Source organism: Equus asinus, chromosome 18 (genome assembly GCF_041296235.1).
Source record: "Equus asinus isolate D_3611 breed Donkey chromosome 18, EquAss-T2T_v2, whole genome shotgun sequence".
NCBI lineage: Eukaryota > Metazoa > Chordata > Mammalia > Perissodactyla > Equidae > Equus > Equus asinus.
The window spans coordinates 41,735,226-41,755,401 of record NC_091807.1 but is presented as its reverse complement, the minus strand read 5'-3'; the positions used below and the strand labels follow the sequence as shown (position 1 = coordinate 41,755,401).

General features: G+C 57.1%; 1 protein-coding gene across 4 annotated transcripts; it reads left to right on the top strand.

Moving 5' to 3' along the window:
• Positions 1-1,396: 1,396 nt before the first annotated feature.
• Positions 1,397-19,088, top strand: FTCD (formimidoyltransferase cyclodeaminase). 4 transcript variants are annotated; one of them, XM_014859825.3, is made up of 14 exons: positions 1,397-1,550; positions 2,257-2,440; positions 3,296-3,424; positions 4,338-4,426; positions 4,565-4,744; positions 5,938-6,075; positions 6,209-6,340; positions 11,974-12,035; positions 12,452-12,581; positions 12,729-12,890; positions 16,302-16,345; positions 16,571-16,709; positions 17,489-17,584; positions 18,820-19,088. In XM_014859825.3, exons 1-14 carry the CDS (start codon positions 1,497-1,499, stop codon positions 18,874-18,876), a joined length of 1,596 nt encoding a protein of 531 aa, XP_014715311.3. In that variant the 5' UTR covers positions 1,397-1,496; the 3' UTR covers positions 18,877-19,088. The 4 variants fall into 4 exon arrangements, with proteins under 4 accessions (XP_014715311.3, XP_070345198.1, XP_014715309.3 ...); XM_070489097.1 differs by having other exon boundaries at positions 18,810-19,088; XM_014859823.3 differs by having other exon boundaries at positions 18,790-19,088.
• Positions 19,089-20,176: the final 1,088 nt, after the last annotated feature.

The following is a 20,176-nucleotide window of genomic DNA, read 5'->3' as shown; positions in this document are numbered from 1 at the left end:
TCCTGGAAGCTGGCTGTCCGAGATCCAGGTGTGGGCAGGGCTGGTTCCTCCAAGGCCTCTCTCCTTGGCGTGTGGACGTGTCTTCTCCTGTGTCCTCACGTGGTTGTCCCTCTGCGTGTGTCTGTGTCCCCATCTCCTGTTCTCACAAGGACCCCAGTCAGACTGAATTAGGGCCACCCCAGTTACCTCAGTTTACTTGAGTCCCCTCTGTAAAGGCCCTATTTCCAAAGACAGTTGCATCCCGAAGGCTGGGGGTCAGGGCTTCAACACGTGATTCGGGGGGACACAGTTCAGTCCATAACTGGCTCCATGCTCCCCTCCTAGCTGCTGGACACCAACCCCCAGCTGAGGGGCTCCCTGCTACTGTGGGCACAAACGTGGCACCAGGCCATCTGCAGAGGGGGGCCTGGCGGGCACTTGTGGGCACCCCTGGGCTGCAGGCTCTCTCCACATGAGACCTTGGCGTGCGGCCTGGGTTTGGAGAGCTCCCCTCACTGGGCTTTGCCGTCTGCTGGGTGCTGTTGAGTCTCCTGCATCCCCTTGTGGAACTGGAGGTGGTTCGGCCGTCACCCACGGTCACCCAACTTCACCCAGGGGAGCCACAGCTGGGGAGGAGGGCTCGTCCAGCCTCTGAGAGTCTGTGGGCTCGTCTGGCCCCTCAGGGGTGGCTGCTGGAGGAGTGGGGTCCCAAGACCCACACAGCTGGGATCTGGGAGATCCACGCATCTCCTCGCCCAAGCCCCATGGCTGCCCCCACACTGCCACGGAGTGAAGTAGCCTCAGCTATTGATTGCCCCCAAAACTGTGTGGGGCGCCTGCACCCAGAAGACAATAGATGGGATGCAGCCTGCTCTGGGGAGGGGCCGGCGGGGTGTCTGTGTGCTGCCATGATGACAAGATGGTGGGCCTCTGCAAAATGGAGATGCCTCCAGCCTTGGGGAGCAGCAGCCGGCAGCCAGCCAGAGCTGGGGCCTCGACTGGAGCCACCCCGCCTGAGCTCCCACGCACTTGCTCACACTGCCCCTCCTGCCAACTAGCCCGAGCCGATCTCTGCCTGGAGCAAGGGCCAGCACTGGGGGCTTGCCCTGACACTGGTCACTTGGAGTGTCACCTGGAGGTCACTTGAAGCGTCAGAGGGTCACTTGGAAGGTCACACAGATGGCCACCATGTGGCTCTGGACCCAGCCAGGATTAGGGCCCAGGCTCCTTCACAGCCTGGTAAGGCTGTCACCCCTGAGGGTCCGGGTCACAGGCACTTCCTCCGGGGTGTCCACCCCCAGCTGATGGAGCCAGCCCCCCTCTTCTGTGGTCAGAAGAGGCTTCTGCCCCTCTGGGGTCGGCTTCTGTTTGCATAGTGACCTCAGCTGTCCCTCCTGCCAGGACTGGTGGTTAATGAGCAGCCCTGCTGAGGGGCGGGCCCACTGGGTGCTGGAGAGCGCCGTCCCTCCGTCCCTCCTCCCTTGTCTGGTCTGCCCTGTGCGAGGAGCGTCCTGACCATGTCCCGGCTGGTGGAATGTGTCCCCAACTTCTCGGAGGGGAACAGCCAGGAGGTGAGGCGCCAGGGGGGCTGGCTGGGGGCAACGCACGGGGCTCAGGGTAAGGAGAGGGGGCTGCTTGGTGTGCAGTTGGGGGTCACCTTCTCTCAAAAGGGATGAGCCCTGTGAACGTGGGGGACCTACAGGTGACCGACCAGGGGAGGAGAGGGCAGGGGTGGGCAGTCAGGATGGGGTCCTGGCCCGCATGGTTATGCCTCCCCTCCCCACGCCTGGAGAGGTAGGCGCTGTTGTCATCTCCAATGCTCCTACAGAGACACTGAGGCATGGAGTTGGGCAGGCCAGCGAGGGCTACGGAGCAGCTGGGCCCTGAGCCCTTGCTCCCAATGTTGGGCCATCCTGTGGCCTCGGAAAGTTCTAGGCCCTTCATGCTCCTCCCTGATGCAGAAGCTCCTGCTGGTGGCTGGGCCCTGACCTCTGACCTTGGCCTGTAGGTCACCTTGTCAGAGCCCTAGCAGCCCTCCCCCTGGGTCTGCTTCCTGCCTCAGTTTCCCCTGGAGGGTCCCGCCCATTATGCCTCCTTGGTAAACCTGTCCTGACCATGGGTCCCCCAGGCTCCTGCTCTCTGAGGAGTCCCCAGTTGCTTAGCACCAGCTTCTCAGGCCCATGTTCGAGGTGTCAGGAGAGGCACGGCCCCCTTGAAGCTCCTGTTCCCTCTTCCAAGTGGGGAAACTGAGGCATGGGGCTGGGCTTTCGTGCCCAGGTGATTGACGCCATCTCCCAAGCTGTGGTGCAGACCCCAGGCTGTGTGCTGCTGGACGTAGATGCCGGCCCCTCCACCAACCGCACCGTCTACACCTTTGTGGGGCGGCCTGAGGACGTGGTGGAGGGGGCCCTCAATGCCGCCCGGACTGCCTTCAGGCTCATCGACATGAGCAGGCACAAAGGTGAGGGGTCCGGAGCGTCGGGCCTGCTGTCCTGCCCACAGGGTGCGGTGCAGGGGTGGGGGCCAACCCAGCAGGCTTCTTCTTGGGAGTCTCAGGCGCAGCCCGTGGAACATACTATGCTGGGTGAAGGTGTGTGGCACCCCTTGTCCATGTTTCAGGGGGTCCTCAAGAGCCACTGGCAGTGAGGCTGACACTCTGCTGCAGGCCCTGGAGGCTGGAGGCAAGACACGGCCTGCTGGAAACTGGCGTGTCGACAGCCCACAAAACCAAACACGTTCACTGCAGCAGGCAGGGTCAAGGGTCGCTGGACACACGGGGAGCTGGCCAAAAGGTCAGGGTCTCTGGCCGCTCACAGCAGGGGACGCCAGGCCCTTGAGGAACGAATTCCTAAGTGATCCCATCTGGGGAAGAGATAGGAGGCTTATCTGGAAGCAAGGAGCCGAGGGTGGAAGATGTGGGGGATGGGGGCTCGCCATCGGGTGCTGCTGACCTGCATCTTGATCTGACCCACAGCAGGGGGACTCAGGTTATAAGAAGGGTGCTCTGTAATGTGGCATGGACCCACACCCACCAGGGGAGGGAGGGCTGGGTGGCAGGAGCCCGGCCAAGACGGCCTGGCAGCCTGGCCAGAGCTCACATGGGAAGGTGTCCTTGCAGCTTTTAGGAGAGGGAGGGGTTTACCACAAGGATGTCCAAATACTGGGGCGCTTCTTCTCCCAGGGTCCCTGTGGTCAGCGTGAACACTGGGTGTGTGGATGCGGGCGGGGTGGAGCAGGAGACGGCGGGGGTCTGCGAGAGCCCATGGGGCCCATACCCACCCCTGGACCTCCCTTCCTCAGCCTCTTCTCTCTGCAGGGGAGCACCCGCGAATGGGTGCCCTGGACGTGTGCCCCTTCATCCCAGTGAGGGGCGTCTCCATGGATGAATGCGTGCTCTGTGCCCAGGCCTTTGGCCAACGGTTGGCAGAGGAGCTTGGGGTGCCAGGTGAGTGCCCCCAGGAGGGGCGCCCCAGCCCCTCCTCACTCTACTTCAGTCCCATCAGCAGCAGGGCATCCCTCATGGTTCTCTTCTCCTGACTCCTTAAAAATGCTGATTATATTTAAAAACCTACCATGACTGAACTCACGTGAAGGGAAATGTCCCGCTCCTTGCACGATGAGATAAATGCCAGTAGGAACACGAGGATGCGCCCAGTGTCAGGGAGCAGTGGGGCGCTCACACGTTGCTTGGTGGCAGGAACCCTGCAGCCACTCTGTAAAGTAATTTAGCAAGACAGACGGAGAGCCCATGCCCCCCAGTAGAATAATTCCACTTTGGGGAGTTAACCAAATCAAGAAAATGACATGGGACAGATGGAGACAAGCTGGAGACGAAGTGCCTGCCCAGCACAGGGGTCTGCATGAAGGACAGGACACGTGCGCACGTACGCAAAATCTAGCCCATGTGGGTGTAGGCCCCACGCACAGACTGAGGCACCCTGCCTCGGTGCCACAGTGGTTGTGGACGTATCAGGGGTTTGGGCTGAGGTTTCTTTTCTTTCCTCTGTGTCCCTTGATCTGTAGTCTCGGTCATTGTGCAGTGAAAAGACCTTGTGGGAAGGAACGTGAGCATCTCTCCACCCCGCATGCCCACTCCTAACTCTTGTAATCACAGCAACGGCTTTTTTGGGGCATCTGTGCAGGGGGAGCAGCAGAGCAGGGGTCCTGGCCCATCAGGAGTATCCATTAGCCACCACCCACACCTGTCCCACGCAGCACTGAGAAAGGGGCGCTCCCCATGAGATGGGAGCCACGAGAAGGCTGCCCCCGGGCTGTGGCTGGCTGGATTGGGCCGCCTGGGAATGGGGTTTCTGGACCGCCCACTGGCCAAGGACCTGACCAGCAGGCCCCCCTTGCAGTGTACCTCTACGGCGAGGCAGCACGGACGGCCAGTCGCCGGACCCTGCCAGCCATCCGGGCTGGGGAGTATGAAGCCCTTGATGAGAAGGTGCTGTGTCCCCACTGAGGGTGGGCAGGTCTGGGGGTGGACCCTGCAGGGGTGGGTGCCATCCTTCTTCCCCCTCCCCAACTCTGGGGATACCCCCTCCCATGTGGGACACCCACCCCAGGGTAAGTCTCCCCACAGCTTAAGCAGACCGAATGGGCACCCGACTTTGGCCCCAGCTCCTTCGTCCCCAGCTGGGGGGCCACTGTCACTGGGGCACGGAGGTTCCTTATCGCATTCAACATCAACCTGCTCAGCACCAAGGAGCAGGCACACCGCATCGCCCTCAACCTGAGGGAGCAGGGTCGCGGGAAGGACCAGGTGAGCAGCAGCCAGGCTCATGGCCCACTGTGCCCACGGAATCCCGAGGGGCCCACGGGAGAGCGTCAGAGGCTGGATGGGCTGGGGTGTGGACCTGCTGACCAGCCCAGCCTCAGGGTCCATGCCACTCGGGGCCGGGCAGGGTCAGGGCTCCAGGGTTTGAAGTTGAGGAGGACATCTTCAAAGTATGTCTCCCATGGGAGCAGGCAGGACTGTGCCTATTGTTACAATATTCAGCATTTCCATACTGACATGGAAATGCTACATCTGAACCCCAGGTGCCCCCACACACCTGCAGGTGCCCCCGGGTACACTCAGTTATTCCCAGGTGCCCTCACACACCTCCAGGTGCCCCTGGGTACACTCAGGTACTCCCAGGTGCCCCCACACACCTCCAGGTGTCCCAGTGCCCTGACCCACCAAGTCTGCCACAGCAGCTGTCACCTAGTTTGACCTCACCCCTGCAGAAAGTCCAGGTTGGACACAGGTAGACACAGAGACACCCGGGGAAGGAGGCGGAGGGTGACAACCTGCCCACCTGTCAGCACCCCGCCCCCCAGAGACCAGGGTCCCACCAGGCAGCTGATTCCTGCTCCTCAGACTCAGTTGTCTGTGGGCACAACACAAAAGCACAGTGAACCCCACATCCTTCTTAAGGTCCTGCTGAAGTCAGAGGTCAAAGTTCCCTCCTCAGGTGGACTGAGTCACCCCAAGGAGCAAGGGGCTGAGAGCCAGCCCCTGGGATTAGGGGTGCATAGGAGGAAGACACTGAGCACAGGAGTTTGGAGTTGGCGGGGTGGCCCTGGGCTGGCTCCCAGGACATGGGTGTGGGTAGATGCTAGCCAGAGGCAGGGCCTGGTCTGAGCCTTGTGATTATGAGGGTGGGCATCGCAGCACCTGATGCTTTGGGGCCTAAGTTTCCCTGTGGTGGGTGGGCTCCTCCTGGCTCCACAGATGAGAGAGCCAGAGAATGAGCAGGAGAGCCAGACTCGGACATGCCATCGGGCAGAGCCACACCAGACACACTCCAGGCCATGTGGGCCAGTGTGCCGGCTGCCCTCCGTGGTGCCCTTGTCCCGGTGTCTGGAGAGGAAGGGAGCCTCGGCCAGTAGGGGCTCGGGGGCAGGTGCTCTCCGTGCGGGCCCCAGGAGAGGCTGGCGGGGCCTGGACTAGGAAAGGCTTTTGCTTTGCAGCCAGGATGCCTGAAAAAGGTTCAGGGCATTGGCTGGTACCTGGAGGAGAAGAACCTGGCTCAGGTTTCCACCAACCTCCTGGACTTTGAGGTCACAGGGCTGCACACGGTCTATGAGGAAACCTGCAGAGAAGCCCAGGTGAGCAGGGCGGGTGTCCCCTGCTGGTTGAAGGGGGGGGTCCATCCAGGTGAGGATGGCTGGTGTCCCCACCACTCTCCAGGGTGTTCTCGAGTCCAGCCCCGCAGGTGTTGATGCTGCTCAACCTCTGCAGGAGCTGAGCCTTCCAGTGGTGGGCTCACAGCTCGTGGGCCTGGTGCCTCTGAAGGCCCTCCTGGACGCCGCCGACTTCTACTGTGAGAAGGAGAACCTCTTTGTCCTGGAGGAGGGGCACCGGATCAGGCTGGTGAGCTGGGCTCCACGTGAGGGATTGGGCTGGTGGGGCAGCAAACGGGCTTGAGGGAGCAGGCCCCCACACCCACAGCTGGAGGCCCCCAAACCCACAGCTGGAGACCCCCATGCCCATAGCCTAAGGGCCCCACGCCCAGGCCCAGAGCCCCCTCGCTGGCCTCATTCCTCCTTTTTTGTTTAGTTGTCTGTGCTTAGAAGGTGAGATCATACTATTTTCATTTTGGGGACACTATTGAGGTTTTCTTTGTGACCTAAAATATGTTCAATCCTGTAAAGATTCTGTGGAGAGGAGGGTACACCCAGCTTCCTTATTCCCTTCTGGGGTCTGTCTTGGAGCTGCGTGGCTCTGATGAGGGACGTGGCCCTCCCTCTTGCACATCTGGATTGGGGTGTGTGAATCTACTGCCCCTACTCAATAGATTATTTGTGCCACGTGACACCTTGGCCTGGAATTCCTCACGGCTGCAGAGCCTGCTCCAGGTGTGCACGTCCTTTGCCGTCCTCTCACTCTGGCCTCTGAGTCATGTCATTTGGAGGGTGTTTCTTATGATGAGTGCACGACTGTGTTTGGTGTTGAGTTATCCCTGAGCATCTGCTGACTGAGCAGGCACATCTGGACTGCTTTTGTTCTGCTTCCAGGTGTGTGGGGGGGAGGGTGTGGCTTCCTTCTGCTTATGTGGCAGAGTTAGTTTGTTTTTAGGTATTTGGGTAATTATAATGTTGATGCAAATAAACAATAACCACTGTACAGATAGGAGAGATGAGGTGAGTTTCACTTGAGCCAGGATTTCAATCCGGGAGAGCAGCTTTCACAAAGGAAGAAATTGCTCAGGAGAAGCGTGGTTTTCAGTACAGTTTTATACCTTCTTAGAACACAGAACATGCATCAAACACGCCTGGGATACGTCTTCATCAAAGTGGCAAAGACACTCAGCTGCGCAGTAGCGGATCCACATGACCCTGATGTCAGGAAAGGGAACTTCTCCTCGGGAGTACTGATGTGGGCGTTAGGGATGCTGGAGTCCTGGGAGGGAAGTATGCGCCCCTATCTTCAAAGAGTGCATTCTTGTACTTTGAGATAGTGTTTTACACACTGTTTACTTCACTGGTTAAGGCAGATGTAGAATGTCTGTCTGATAGGCGAAGTCAGGCTTCTTAGTTCAGGCTGAATCAGGGTCAAACCAGAATAGGCGCCCCATATACCTCAGTATGTGAAAATTTCTTATCAATAACTTAATATATTTATCTCTACTTTTTCATTTTAAAATTTTATCCAGATTTTCTAATTTATCAATTTGACTGCCTTCTATGAAAATGGGAAAATAAATACGCAGCATTTACTCTCATCTTTTCTTCCTCCTCTATTTCCTGATTTCTCAGAATTGTTATTTTTTTTAGGGGGGGTTCTTTTGGTGGCTAACTTTTTTTTATTGTGGTAAAATACACATAACATAAAATTTACCATCTTGACCACTTTTACGTCTACAGTTCAGTGGTGTTAAACACACTCACAATGTTGTGTAGCCATCGGCACCGTCAGGATGGGTTTTCCGTTTCCGCAGCATCGTGGTTAGGATTCCGACAGTGGCGGCACTGGCTCTGTGGACTGCCTTGGGGGGTGTTGCCGTCCCAGCCGCGGGAAGTCTTCCAGTCCCTGCGCACAGGCTGCGTTTCCACTGATCTGTGTCTTCCTTCGCTTCTCACAGCAGTGGTCTCCAGAGTCCTCGTACAGGTCTCCCACCTCCTTGGTTGAGTTAATTAATTCCTAAGTATTTTATTCTTTTTGATGCTATTGTGAATGGAATTGTTTTTGTGATTTCTTTTTCAGATTGTTCATTGTTGGTGTATAGAAATGCAATTGACTTCTGTGTCTTGACTTTGTGTCCTGCTATCTTGCTGAATCTATGAGTTCCAGGTGGTTGAATTTTTAAGTTTAAATAATATTCCTTTAGCTCTTTATCAGTGTTGGGCAATGTCTGTGACTCTTGGTGAAGAAAGAAGAAAATTAATGCACTTTGGTGAGCACTCATCTCTGCTCCAGATTTCAATTGTGTTATTTTTACATTGTTGAATTTATAACATTTAGCTTCTGTAACCACGTCCACAAATATTAAATATATTAAATATCCGCAGATATCTGATCTTAACTCCACATTACGTCAGTGAGGCCCAGATGCACCTCTGTCCTTCACGCAGTCTCCCTACTGGTCCGTCTGTCTGGATTTCAAAATCAAGTGGACTTTTAAAGAAAAGTCATGGGGGTTTTATTCTGTAGGTTCTGGCAAGTTTGGGAATGTCTTTCTGTGAGTTTATTCTCGCAAGACAGTTGGGCAACCAGAATTCCAAGTCACTTGTTTGTCCCTGAAAATGTTGCAAACATCTTTACCCTTTTCTGGAATTAAATGTCACACAGTGGGGGGTATCTACGGCCCCCTGACTGTCCCTCACCCCAGGTGGCTTGTTCTTTCTCTGTGATGCCTGAAGAATTCCTTCTTTATCCTTGAAATTCAGTGACTCTGCCATATATGTCTTGGGTGTTGATTTTTCCACATCGTGTTTTTGTGATTAACAGATTCCATTCTTGCTTAGTTTCAGGAATATTTTCTTCTGTTATATTTTTGACCCAGTTGTTTGGTTCTTTTGCTTTAGGGACAGCGATTTCATGGCAGTAGCATTTTCTGTCTTCTATATATCCTGCCCTTTCTCTACTTTCTTTCCATTTCTTTCCCCTTATAGTCACTGTGTTTTTTTCAAATCTAGCCAAGTCGCTGATACACTTTACAGCCAGGACTGCTCTCTTTCTAGCTGTTACAGCTGCTGTGTGACTTTTTATTTGGATGTGACTTCCTACTCACAGAAGAGGTGCAGGAATCGTGCGAGGTCCCCGTCCTCTCCAGGTCCACCAGGTGTTGGCATGTTGCCCACTTGCTTAATCATTCTGTCTGTATTTGTGCATCATTGCATTGTTCTTTTTTTTTTTTTTTTAAAGATTGGCACCTGGGCTAACAACTGTTGCCAATCTTTTTTTTTTTTTTTTCTGCTTTATTTCCCAAACCCCACCCCGGTACATAGTTGTATATCTTAGTTGCAGGTCCTTCTAGTTGTGAGATGTGGGATGCCGCCTCAACGTGGCCTGACGAGCGGTGCCATGTCCGCGCCCAGGATCCAAACCCTGGGCCGCCGCAGCAGAGCGTGTGAACTTAACCACTCGGCCACGGAGCCGGCCCCCATCGCATTGTTCTTTTCGGGACCATCTGACAGTAGCTGAAGACCTTGTGGCCCTTTAGCCCCTGATTTATTCAGGGTGTATTTCTTAAGAACAGGGACGTTCTCTTACACAACCACAGTATGATGATCAAAATCAGGAAATTCAACATTAATAAAATTCTAGTATCCAGTCTACAGACCATAATCAAATTGCATCAATGTCCCAATAATTTCCGTTATAGCTATTTATCCTCCAATCCCAGATCAATCCAGGTAACACAATGCATTTAGCTGTCATGTCTTTTACAGCCTTTAACCTGGAACAGTTCCTGTCCTCCTTGTCCTTCACTGACCTTGACAGACTCTAACATGCAGGGTAGTTGTTTTGTAAAGTGTCCCTCACGGGGTCCTGGTCTGACGTTTCTCGTGACTAGACGTGGTTGGGCATCTTTGGCAGAAGCAGCACAGAAGTGATGTGGTGTCCTGGGCGCCAGGTCATGAGCCCTGAGGTGCCCATTTATCCGGGTAAACTTGGGGTAAACTGGATCCCTTGACAAGGTGGTGTTTCCCGCTTGGGTTATTCATTGCAATCTTTCTACTTTTCCTTTTGTAATAAGCTCTGTGTGGGGAGGTGATTTAAGAATATGTAGGGGCCGGCTCCGTGGCCGAGTGGTTAAGTTCACGTGCTCTGCTGCAGTGGCCCAGGGTTCGGATCCTGGGCGCAGACATGGCACTGCTCGTCTGGCCACGTTGAGGCGGTGTCCCACATCCCACAACTAGAAGGACATGCAACTAAGATATACAACTGTGTACGGGGTGGGGGGCGGGGGTTGGGGAGATAAAGCAGGGAAAAAAAAAAAAGAATATGTAAACACCCTATTCCTCTTGAAATTCCAGAGACAAGTTTTAGCCGCCATTGATGATTTTCTAACTTCATCCTTTTCCTGTAGGAAAAAGCTTTAGCCTCTCCTAGTGTTTGATGCTCTTTTCTATTTTTGGCATCTTATCTTGTATCCTTTATCTGGAAGTTCTGATGCCTGCAGCCTTTGAGGGTCTGATTTTGCACCTTGTTGTGTCTACTGACTCTCTCTCATGGTGACTTGCTTCTTCATGTGTTTTGTGATTTTTGGTTGTGAGTGCATATTCTTTGAAGTTTTATCTGTGGTAATTATCGGACACCTTCATTTAAAGTTTGTGTTGGCCTCTGTTAGGTGCTTGGGGACACTACCGTGTGGGGCCACTTTAGACTGAGTCTTTTCTCTGGAACTACACAGGCAGAGAAATCTATGGGAACCGTGGCCTGTATCCCATCAAGGTGGCTTGTGGTTAGAATTCCCAGGAAAGATTTTTTTCCTGCTTCACAAAAGGGAAGGCAGAGACTGGAAAGTATCCCAATTATTTCCTCCAGAGGGTGGTTTTCTCTTATTCATCCTTGGTGATGTTCTCTTCCAGGGGTCTCCAGTCTCCCTACCTCTTGAGGGCTGGAGACCTCCCTCCTTCAGGGCGAGCAGGCCTCTGTGGTTCACTTCTGTCATTTCTGGCATTGAGTGACCTCCTTACTTCCCAGCAGCTTCGGCAAGCATTTAAATTCATTTAAATGATTCTGTTGATCTTTCTGAGGTCGTCTGTGCCAGGAGGACTCTGCCGTGTTGCCTGCTGACTCTTGGGGGTGCTCTTTGTTTTCACGTTTGTGGGGAGAGCTCACGACACCCCGGGGCCCACTGGCTTGTTTCTCTCAAGCAGCAGTGTTGGCCTTTTTGGCTCAGAACAGGCTGAAGCTGGGTGCTGGCATATAACACTGTAAAGCATCTTGAGTGTTTTTGGTGGGAAGAATTCTAATCTAAATGGGGATTGTTCCAACTTTATTTTGAATTTAGGTAGAAGTCACTTTTCCTCACATAGCAAGTCTTGTGTTTAGGCGAGTCAGGCAACTCCTGGACTTTAAGAACCAGTGAGACCCTGACACCTGAAGAGTCACAATCTTGTCCAAAGAGGCAGATTCTGTGGCCCCTTCCAGCACCAGGTGTGTGGGGTCATCTGTGGGACACACGAGAAGGGCCCCTGTGGTTTGGAATGAGGGTCAGTTCGCTGAGGGATCACCAGTGGGTACTTTCTCTCTCTGGGACTCAGTTTCCCTGGGGTTACACAGGTGGGCTGATGTGTCAGGAGGTCTGCACAGGCAGCCTCCCTGGGCTGGCGGCTTTCTGGGGGAGTGGGGCCCGGCTTGGACGGGGAGCCAGCGGTCAGCAGGGCTCCCAGTGGGCAAGGAGTGCCATCGCTATGCCCCTGCTTGGTTCCCCACATAAAGGGTCAGGACAGGAAGGCCACTGTGAGCTGAGGTGGGACCCCGAGCAGTGCGTGGCCTTCCTCCCATGTGGGGACAGGCCCTGTGACTCGTCCTCACCAGCCCCTCTTCTCTAGGTGGTGAGCCGGCTGGGCCTGGACTCCTTGTCCCCCTTCAACCCTAAGGAACGGATCATTGAGTGAGCAGCCCCTCCATGTGGAGACCTGCCTTAGTCCTTCCAGAGCCTTCCACTTGGTCACACATTCATCAGCAAACACCAGAGTGCCTATGCCAGGCGTGGGGTGGGGGCTCGTTGGGGGGTGCAGCGAGGCCCCAACAAGGTCCCACTCTGTCCTCATAGGGGCTCCTGGGTGTCATGGCCCTGGCCAGGCTGCAGCTGCTCTGCAAACCGGGACCTCTCTCCCTTGTTGACCAGGGCGGGGTCTTGGGGGTGGCCTGGAGTTAGGAACCAGAGTCTGAGTCAGCCCTGCCCTCACAGCCTGGCAGTTATCACCCAGAACCCCATCCCCATCCCTGAACTACCCTGGACCCCGTCCCCCATCCCCAGCCTCACCCTCCCCTCCAGGGCCTCACCTAGCCACCTCCTCCCCTCAGGTACCTGGTCCCTGACAGTGGGCATGAGCAGAGCCTGGTGGACAAGCCCCTGCGCACCTTCATCCGTGAGGTGGGCGCCCGCACAGCAGCTCCGGGGGGTGGCTCGGTGGCAGCTGCCAGCGCGGCCATGGTAAGTGGGGACTGGAGCCAGGGCTGAGGCCAGAGGTGAGGACAAGGATGAGGACAGGGGCGAGGTGGGACAGGGACATAGGTGGGGACAGGGGCAGGGGCACGGGCCTGCGGTTCTGTCCCACACAGCTGGCTTCTCTCTCTGCAGGGTGCCGCGCTGGCCTCCATGGCCGGCCTGATGACCTACGGGCGGCGCCAGTTCGAGCACCTGGATGCGACCATGCGGCGTCTGATCCCACCCTTCCACGCTGCCTCAGCCGAGCTGACCACTCTGGTGGATGCTGATGCCCATGCCTTCCAGGCCTGCCTGGTGAGAGCAGAGGGGCTGCATGGCCACAGAGGTGGTCCTGAGCGAGAGAGGGGTCAGGGACGGCGGTCAGGGGGCTGCGGCAAGCGCAGGTGTCTGGAGACCAGGAGCAGCTGGTGAGGGACAGCAGTCTGGAGGCTGCTGGGCCCCTGTCCTGCTAATGCAGGGTTGAGTCCAGCGGGTTTGAGGGTTTGGCCCAGGCGTGCCCCCAGGCTGGCATCTGTGCCATGGCAGGGTGGGGTGGGAGGGAGAAAAGGGCACCTCTGGGGATCAGCCCAGGCTCAGCACCCCCCACCCCAGCTGCCCGCTGAGCCCTGAGATAGGCTGGCACTCAGACTTGCCATCGCCAGAGGAATCCATGGTCCCTAGAGATGAGCTCGCATTCCAGGAAGGGCAGGCGGCAGAAATCTTAAAAGAAGAAAAGCTAGTGATTAATGGTCTCAGAGAGATCAGAGAAGACATTTCAGACATCGGACAAAAAGGCCACATGGAGAGCTGGGACATCTTCACCGTCACACAGCGGGTCTGCTCCAGATAAGCTCATCCCAGACTGGCTGGGTGTCAGGTGGGAAACAGGGAAGGGACGGTGCTCAAAACCCAGAGCAATGGCCTGGGAACATGCAGAAAGGTCAGAGCCGGGAGTTCAAGGTCCAGAAGTCCCACCACGTGTCTGAGAGCAGTTCATGACAAGAGGACCCAGGAGTGGCGGGAATGACGGAGCTCAGACTCACCAGGCGAGTGAGGACGACCTGCCCTGGAAGGTGTGAGCTCCATAGACTCACGTCCCAGAGGCTCAGGACAGGGCTGCGTCACGGGCAAGACTGAGTGTGAAGGCAGGGCTCAGGACAGGGGCCAGGGCTCAGATTTCCGCCGTGACCTCTGGGGAATGCATGTGGGCTGTGCGCCCCAAAGTGAATGCTGGGTCCACACAGGGAAGAGTCAGAGTTTCATCCAAATAAGTCTCGATACAGGAGGAGGTAACCATCTAACCAAAGTTCGTGTCCCCAGGAGGGAGGTGCAGCTACTGATCACCTTATTATGTTGTTTTTAAATGTGAATTTTACATATGTGCTTTTTAAGATGGGTGAAACCTTCAGGAGGTTCTGAACTCGTGGGGCGGAAGGGCAGCCATGAGCCGTCCCGGCGCCTGCCTCCGCAGCACCCTTCTTGCCCAACGGCGCAGCCTCCAGAGCTGCCCGAGACACTTTTGTATATTTGTGTATGTCCGATTTTTCTTTTTTCTCCTTTCTTACACAAATGGCGATGCATGTATTCTCAGGTTTGCCTCTTGCATTCCTCACTGGACGTTCTGTCAGATCTTTCTGTATCAATGCGTGGAGACCCCCACCCAGCTGCCCAGGGTTCCGTGGACGTACAGTTGTAACGTCTTTGACCAGCCCTGCCGGGATTTAGGCCGTTTCCAGTCTGTACGTGGGCATTGCAATGTGGACAACCCCAGCATCCGTAGCTGGGTGAGCGGTGGGCAGTCTGAGAGTGATTCCTAGAAGGACTTGCAGCCCATGCTGGGTGCCTTCCTCATTTCAAAAGATGCTGCCAACTGGCTCCTATGGAGCTTGCATGGAAGGAGCCCCTATGGCATGAATCTGCCCTTCTTCTGTGTCTCTCGGCCATGAGACGCCCTCATACCACCGCGCTGTCATGCGTGCGCTTCCCACAGTGAGCAGGCAGGGCGTCCTCACACTCGTCACATGGTTCGAGTCCTCTTCAGGAAGGTGTCCTTCCTCCCGGGTCTGTCGTAGGGCTTTTCCTTACTGCTGACCAGGACTTTTTTATGAACTCGATGATGGTCTGCCTGCTGCCCTGGTTTGTTGTTTGTCTTCTGACATTGCTGGTTTCTGACAGTAGGAGTTTTGTGTTGTTGTTGAATATGCAGTCTTTCATTTGCTCTTGTCTGGGTTTCGTGTCATGGTTTAAATGGCCCCTAGACCAAGCATATTGAACTTCTCCCACGGTACTTTCTAGACTTTTATGGTCTGATGAACTTCAGATGTTGAGAGGTGTTGAAGGAGAAGCATCAGTTTAATTACAAGTATTAAAGAAATAGGGCTACCCACTGGAGATGAGAAATGAGATGAAAAATTGGAAAGCATGAGGAGAGGGAGTGGAAAATGGAAATCTAATCAAAAGCTAGGAAAGAGAAAGGAAAGCAATCAAAGATGTGTGGCTGAGGGAAAACCTAGAAGACAGTGTGAGCTGTCGACGGTCTCACAGGGACGCAAAGGTCAGTGCCGCGTTGGCTATGTTCCCTGAGAGCAGTGAAAAGATAGACTCGAAGAAAAATAAGACAACATCCTTATCTTGCACCAAATACATAAGTAATTTCCACGTGGAGTAAAAAGCCAGCTGCGAACCTCCCCCCAAAACAAACTTTGCAGTAAATCAGAAAACAAATCCAACTCTGGTGGGCAGGCCTCTTGACCCAGCGCAGATGTGGCCATGAGCTGCGGGCTTGACTGAAATCAGCAACTTCTGCTGGGGAGGTCCCCAGCCCCTGCAGCATGATGGCAGCCGGGTCACCATCCTGCGCGAGCCTGGCTCCAGGCCCCAGGGGCGGATGCCTGCAGAGGGACCTACAGTCACGGGGTCGGAGGACAGGCTAGTCTGGACCGTCAGTGCGTCAACTGCCGTTACCAGCACAACAGCAGGTCCAGTTCTTGTCGGGTTGGGGGTCATTGCTCCCACGTGTGGCTGACGGAAGTGGCGACTGGTAATGCCTTTTGGGTGGAGCTTTGGCCAAATCTACAAGACTGTATCAGCCACAGTCCCCACCCGGCTGTGCCCATGGGCCCATCCAGAAGTCCTGGGGTGGACAGGGCCAGACACTGGGTGTGATGGGACAGCCTGGACATGGCCACACTGGCAGCACAGGGGTGCGTGCAGGAGGGGAGGCCTGCATCGTGGTGGCCAGTCCAAGGAGAGCGAGCTCACCGTGTGGGGAGGACAAATCCAGCAGGGCCACTCCTTGGGGATGGCTGGGTTGGGGATGGGGGCGGCTGGACCTTTCATGCCCAGACTCTGGGGGTTGCGCAGTTCCCCGTGTTAATGCGCTAGCGGTGACTGTGTGGGGACTGTGGGTGGGGGCGGGGCTGGATGACTTGCCTTCCCTTTGACCCCTGAGGGCACCACCCCCTCTTTTCCAGTGTCTTAGTGCCCGATGTGGGGTCCGTGAACCCAGCTGCCCTCCTCTGCCCGGGGCCAAACGCCAAGGACTTAAACCATGGAACCTGACAGAAGGGCTGTCCCCAGAGCGCATCTGTGCCCTGCAGAAATGCCGGCCCCTCGGGTGGTGATGTGGGTGCTGTACGAGACAGGCCCTCACCCTCCCAGGCTCTCCGCGTGGCCCCGGATGTGGCTGCTGCTCACCATGTGCATTTCTGTGTTTTGTTCTGCCAGGAAGCGATGAAGCTGCCCAAGAACACACCTGAGGACAGGGAAAGGTGAGTGCAGCAGTGGCCGCGGGGGTGGTGCCCCTCACCGTGGACACCAGGTGCCTTGAAAGGACCTAGGTCCCATTCACTCCTCCCTCTGGGGTGTGTTTGTGATGAAAGACTGACTTCCCTGTTGTCCCCCCGCTCCGGTTAACTGCTCAGAGTGGAGCTGTTGGGGTGGGTCTGGCTGTCCCTGGGTGCCCCAGACTCTGACCATTGACGCCTTTGTTTCAGGCGTGCAGCCGCCCTGCAGGAGGGACTGAGGCGGGCAGTGGCCGTGCCCCTGGCACTGGCGGAGACCGTGGCCTCGCTGTGGCCGGTGCTGCAGGAGCTGGCCCTGTGCGGGAACCTGGCCTGCCGGTCTGACCTGCAGGTGCGAGTGGGGCCTAGCCTCCTGCTGTGGGGGAGCTTGTGGAGGGTCATTGGGAGACTGTGGCCGTTTGTTGGGTATTTACTGAGCCAGGCCTGGACTTGAGGGCTTCACCAGGGTGGTCTTGTCCAGTCTCGTGCAGCAGGGCTGGCTTGTGTAGCCCATTTTAGGATGGGAATTAAGGATCTTATTCGAGGTTGCACAACAGAGAGGCAAAGACTCAAATGTGTCCCCAGAGTCCACCCCTAAGCACGCTCCCCCAGACCCTCCTGGCAACTCCTCCCCTCCCCCGCCCCCTCCTTCCTTCTCATCACCCCCTTGTTGTAGAAAACCCCGAAGGCAGCTCACAGACATGCACACGGTGCCCTGTCCACAGCCTGCATGTGGTGGGCTCGGGACCAGGGGCATCGGAGCAGGCTCTGCTTTCTGCAGCCCGTCCTGAGGCCCCACAGTTTGCAGGGTCTTTACAAGAAAGACACCTGTTCCAGTGTCTGGTCCTGAGGCCTCAGAGAAGTGTCCCCTTCTTCCCTGTGGAGGTCACTGTGTGCGAGTTGTTGAGGATGTTCCAGAAGGCGCCTGCCATAAAGGCTGATGTTCCTGCCATCCCAGGTTCCTCTTTGGGCCCCAGCCCGTGCTCCAGCCGTGTCCTTGGCCTCCTGGGGTCTTGTGAATGTCTGATACTCACTTGTTAGTTATTTAGTTAGTTAGTTAGCTGCGGCCCTGCGCCGAGGAGTGGGCAGATGGAAGAGTGGGTGACCATCCCTGTCCGGCGGCTGTTGCAGGTGGCAGCCAAGGCCCTGGAGACAGGTGTGTTTGGTGCATATTTCAACGTGCTCATCAACCTGAAGGACATCACCGATGGTGCATTCAAGGACCAGGTGAGCAGCAGGTGCATGAGGCAGGCCCTTGGAGGCGCCTGAAGACGGCTCTCAGGGCCACGGTTTGCAGATGCGGGGCCCGTACCCCAGGCCGGCAGGTCCTCGAGGGAAGCATCCACCTGGTGAGACATTGCCCTGGCCTCCTGCAGGTGGACGAGGCCTGGCCTGCGGTCCGCGAGCGTCGAGGGCAGCCACTGTCCTCTCAGGGTTTCTGTGGAGGCAAGTGGCCCTGGTGTCCGCTGGCCCCCTTTCCCTCCAGGGGTCTCTAGCCGGGCCTGGGCCCATCTTGGGTGGGGGAAGGGGAGCGGGGAGCTATGGAGATCAGAGCCCCGGTGCCCTGGATGTAGCTGCTCCCGGCCACCCCAGCCTGCCCACCTTCCCCACCTTCCCAGGTGGGGCTGCCCAGGGTTGGGGTCCCCGGGTGAGCTGGACCACAGCACCCGCAACATGATCCTCAAAGAACGCTTGCCACCCGCAGTGTTACCTTAGCTTCAGCATTCATGATAATATCCTTGTTATTGTTATTGAGGTAAAATTCACAGAACATGCGAGTCACCATTTTACAGAGTACAATCCAGGGTATTTACACATTTATGATGTTGTACGACCACCCACTCTTTCAAGTTCCAGAACATTCTCATCGTTTCAAAGGAGACCCCACACTCATTAGCAGAGACCACCATTCCCCTGCCCCCAGCCTCAGCTGCCACCCATCTATCCTTGTGATTTTGTGATAATCTTTAAAAAGCAATTTCACAGTTCAGAAAGGTGGCACTGTGGGCTTTTCAGGGGCCAGCCCCTGTCCCCATCTGCCTGCTCCAGCCAGGCTGAGCTTGGCCACCCAGGGAAGTCACTGTCCATCATGTCACCACATGGGCATGGAGTTAAAGGACTGGTCACGAGAGCCCTCTGGGCCTCGGGGACACAGCCTGCCCTTGACAGTCAAGGCTAAAGTGGGAAGACCAGGAGAGTGAAGGCCTGGGGCCTGGCTGTCCCCACATCTCAGGACAGACAGAGGGACCCCTCCCATCCCCTCTGAGGACCTGCGAGGAGCTGGGGGTCCCCAGGTCAGGGGTTCAGGATCACCCCAGAGTGGACAGGCCATGGAGTGTGGCTAGAGAGGGTGCGAGAAGGTGGCAGGGAGGGCCTGGGCCTGTGGGTTCAGGCGGCAGGTGCAGGGTGATGACAGGCCCTGTGTCTGTCAGGCCCACCAGCGCATCTCCAGCCTCCTGCAGGAAGCCAAGACCCAGGCGGCGCTGGTGCTGGAACGCCTAGAGGCCCGGCAGGAGTGACGCCGGGCGGGAGCCTTGCTGGACTCTGCACCCCTCAGTGGCCCCTCTCCCTCCTCCATGGTGTCCAACCTCAGCCGGCGGGACAGGGCAGCCTCCGGACTTCACTGCTGTGGGGCCCAGAGGGGTGGGTGTGTGGGGAGGTGGGAGCCTGTCTGGGGTTGGCAGTGTCACTGTCTGTCACCTGCGGCCTCCAGTAAAGTCACAGCACACCAGTGCCTGGTCCTGTGTTGAGCTGGGGGAAGGGCTGAGCTGAGCTGGCAGGTTGGGAGACCCTGTGGCAGTGGGCATGGGGAGATGGGGTTGGGGGAGATGGGGTTGGAGGAAATGGGGCACAGCACGGGTGACACATGGGCTTCAGGGTCCCACAGACGCCTGTGCGATGCCGCAGGTCACTCGCGGCACCCTGGGGCCCGGTGCAGGGCGCCTGGCCTGAGCTGGCCCTGGGGTGGCGCAGGGGACAGAAGCCCCCACGGGGACAGCAGGCTCCTCCCTTCACGTGGAGGGAAGCCCCAGAGCTGCCTGATGGGGCAGGGCGGGCAGCGGGCCCTCTCGGGGGGCGTGGCGATCCGGTCACCGCGGGGCGGGTGAGGATGAGGAGGGGCAGGCTGCCGGGGAACCTCGGGGGCTCCCGAGTCCTGCCTGGGAGGGGCGAAGCGTCGGGGTCCCGGGAGTGGGGCGGCGCGTGCGCTGGGTGCTGGCTCCTCTCGCGGTGGGAGCCCGGGGTGAGGCCGGTGACTGGGTCCCCAGCTCCCCCTCTCCCCGCCCACCCTCTGCCTCTGCAGCCCCCGCAGGGCCTGGGTGGGCGGGACGGGCAGGGGCGGGCGTGGCGAGAGCATCCCTGCGGGCAGCCCAGGTCCAGGTGTGGGCGCGATGGGGATCGGGATCCGGCCGGGGGCTGCCGCGGGGCCTGGCTGGGGCTGCGGGGGAGCACAGGAGGAGGGTGGCGGGCGTGGCTGCAGCGGCCCCGCCCTGGTCGGGGACACCCGGGGCGGGTGGTCGTGTGGCCCCAGGATGGCGCTGCCCTGAGGCTTTGGCCGCCGGTGAGCGGGGGTCGGCTCTGCGTGGGAGGGCTGGCACCACCACCGCGGGCAGGGTCTCCGTTTCGTGGTTTCCTCTGGGCCATGCGGGCCGCAGTTCAAACCCAGGACAATGCAGGGACTCCCTCCCACCAGGCCCCATTTACCCTCTTCTGGGAGTCACTGAACCGCCTTTTGTGCCTGTGTAGTGTCTATTTAGGCAACACAAGCCCGTGTGGACATACAGTCTTAGTTCTTCCTCGGCTTCATAAGAAGAGCAGGTC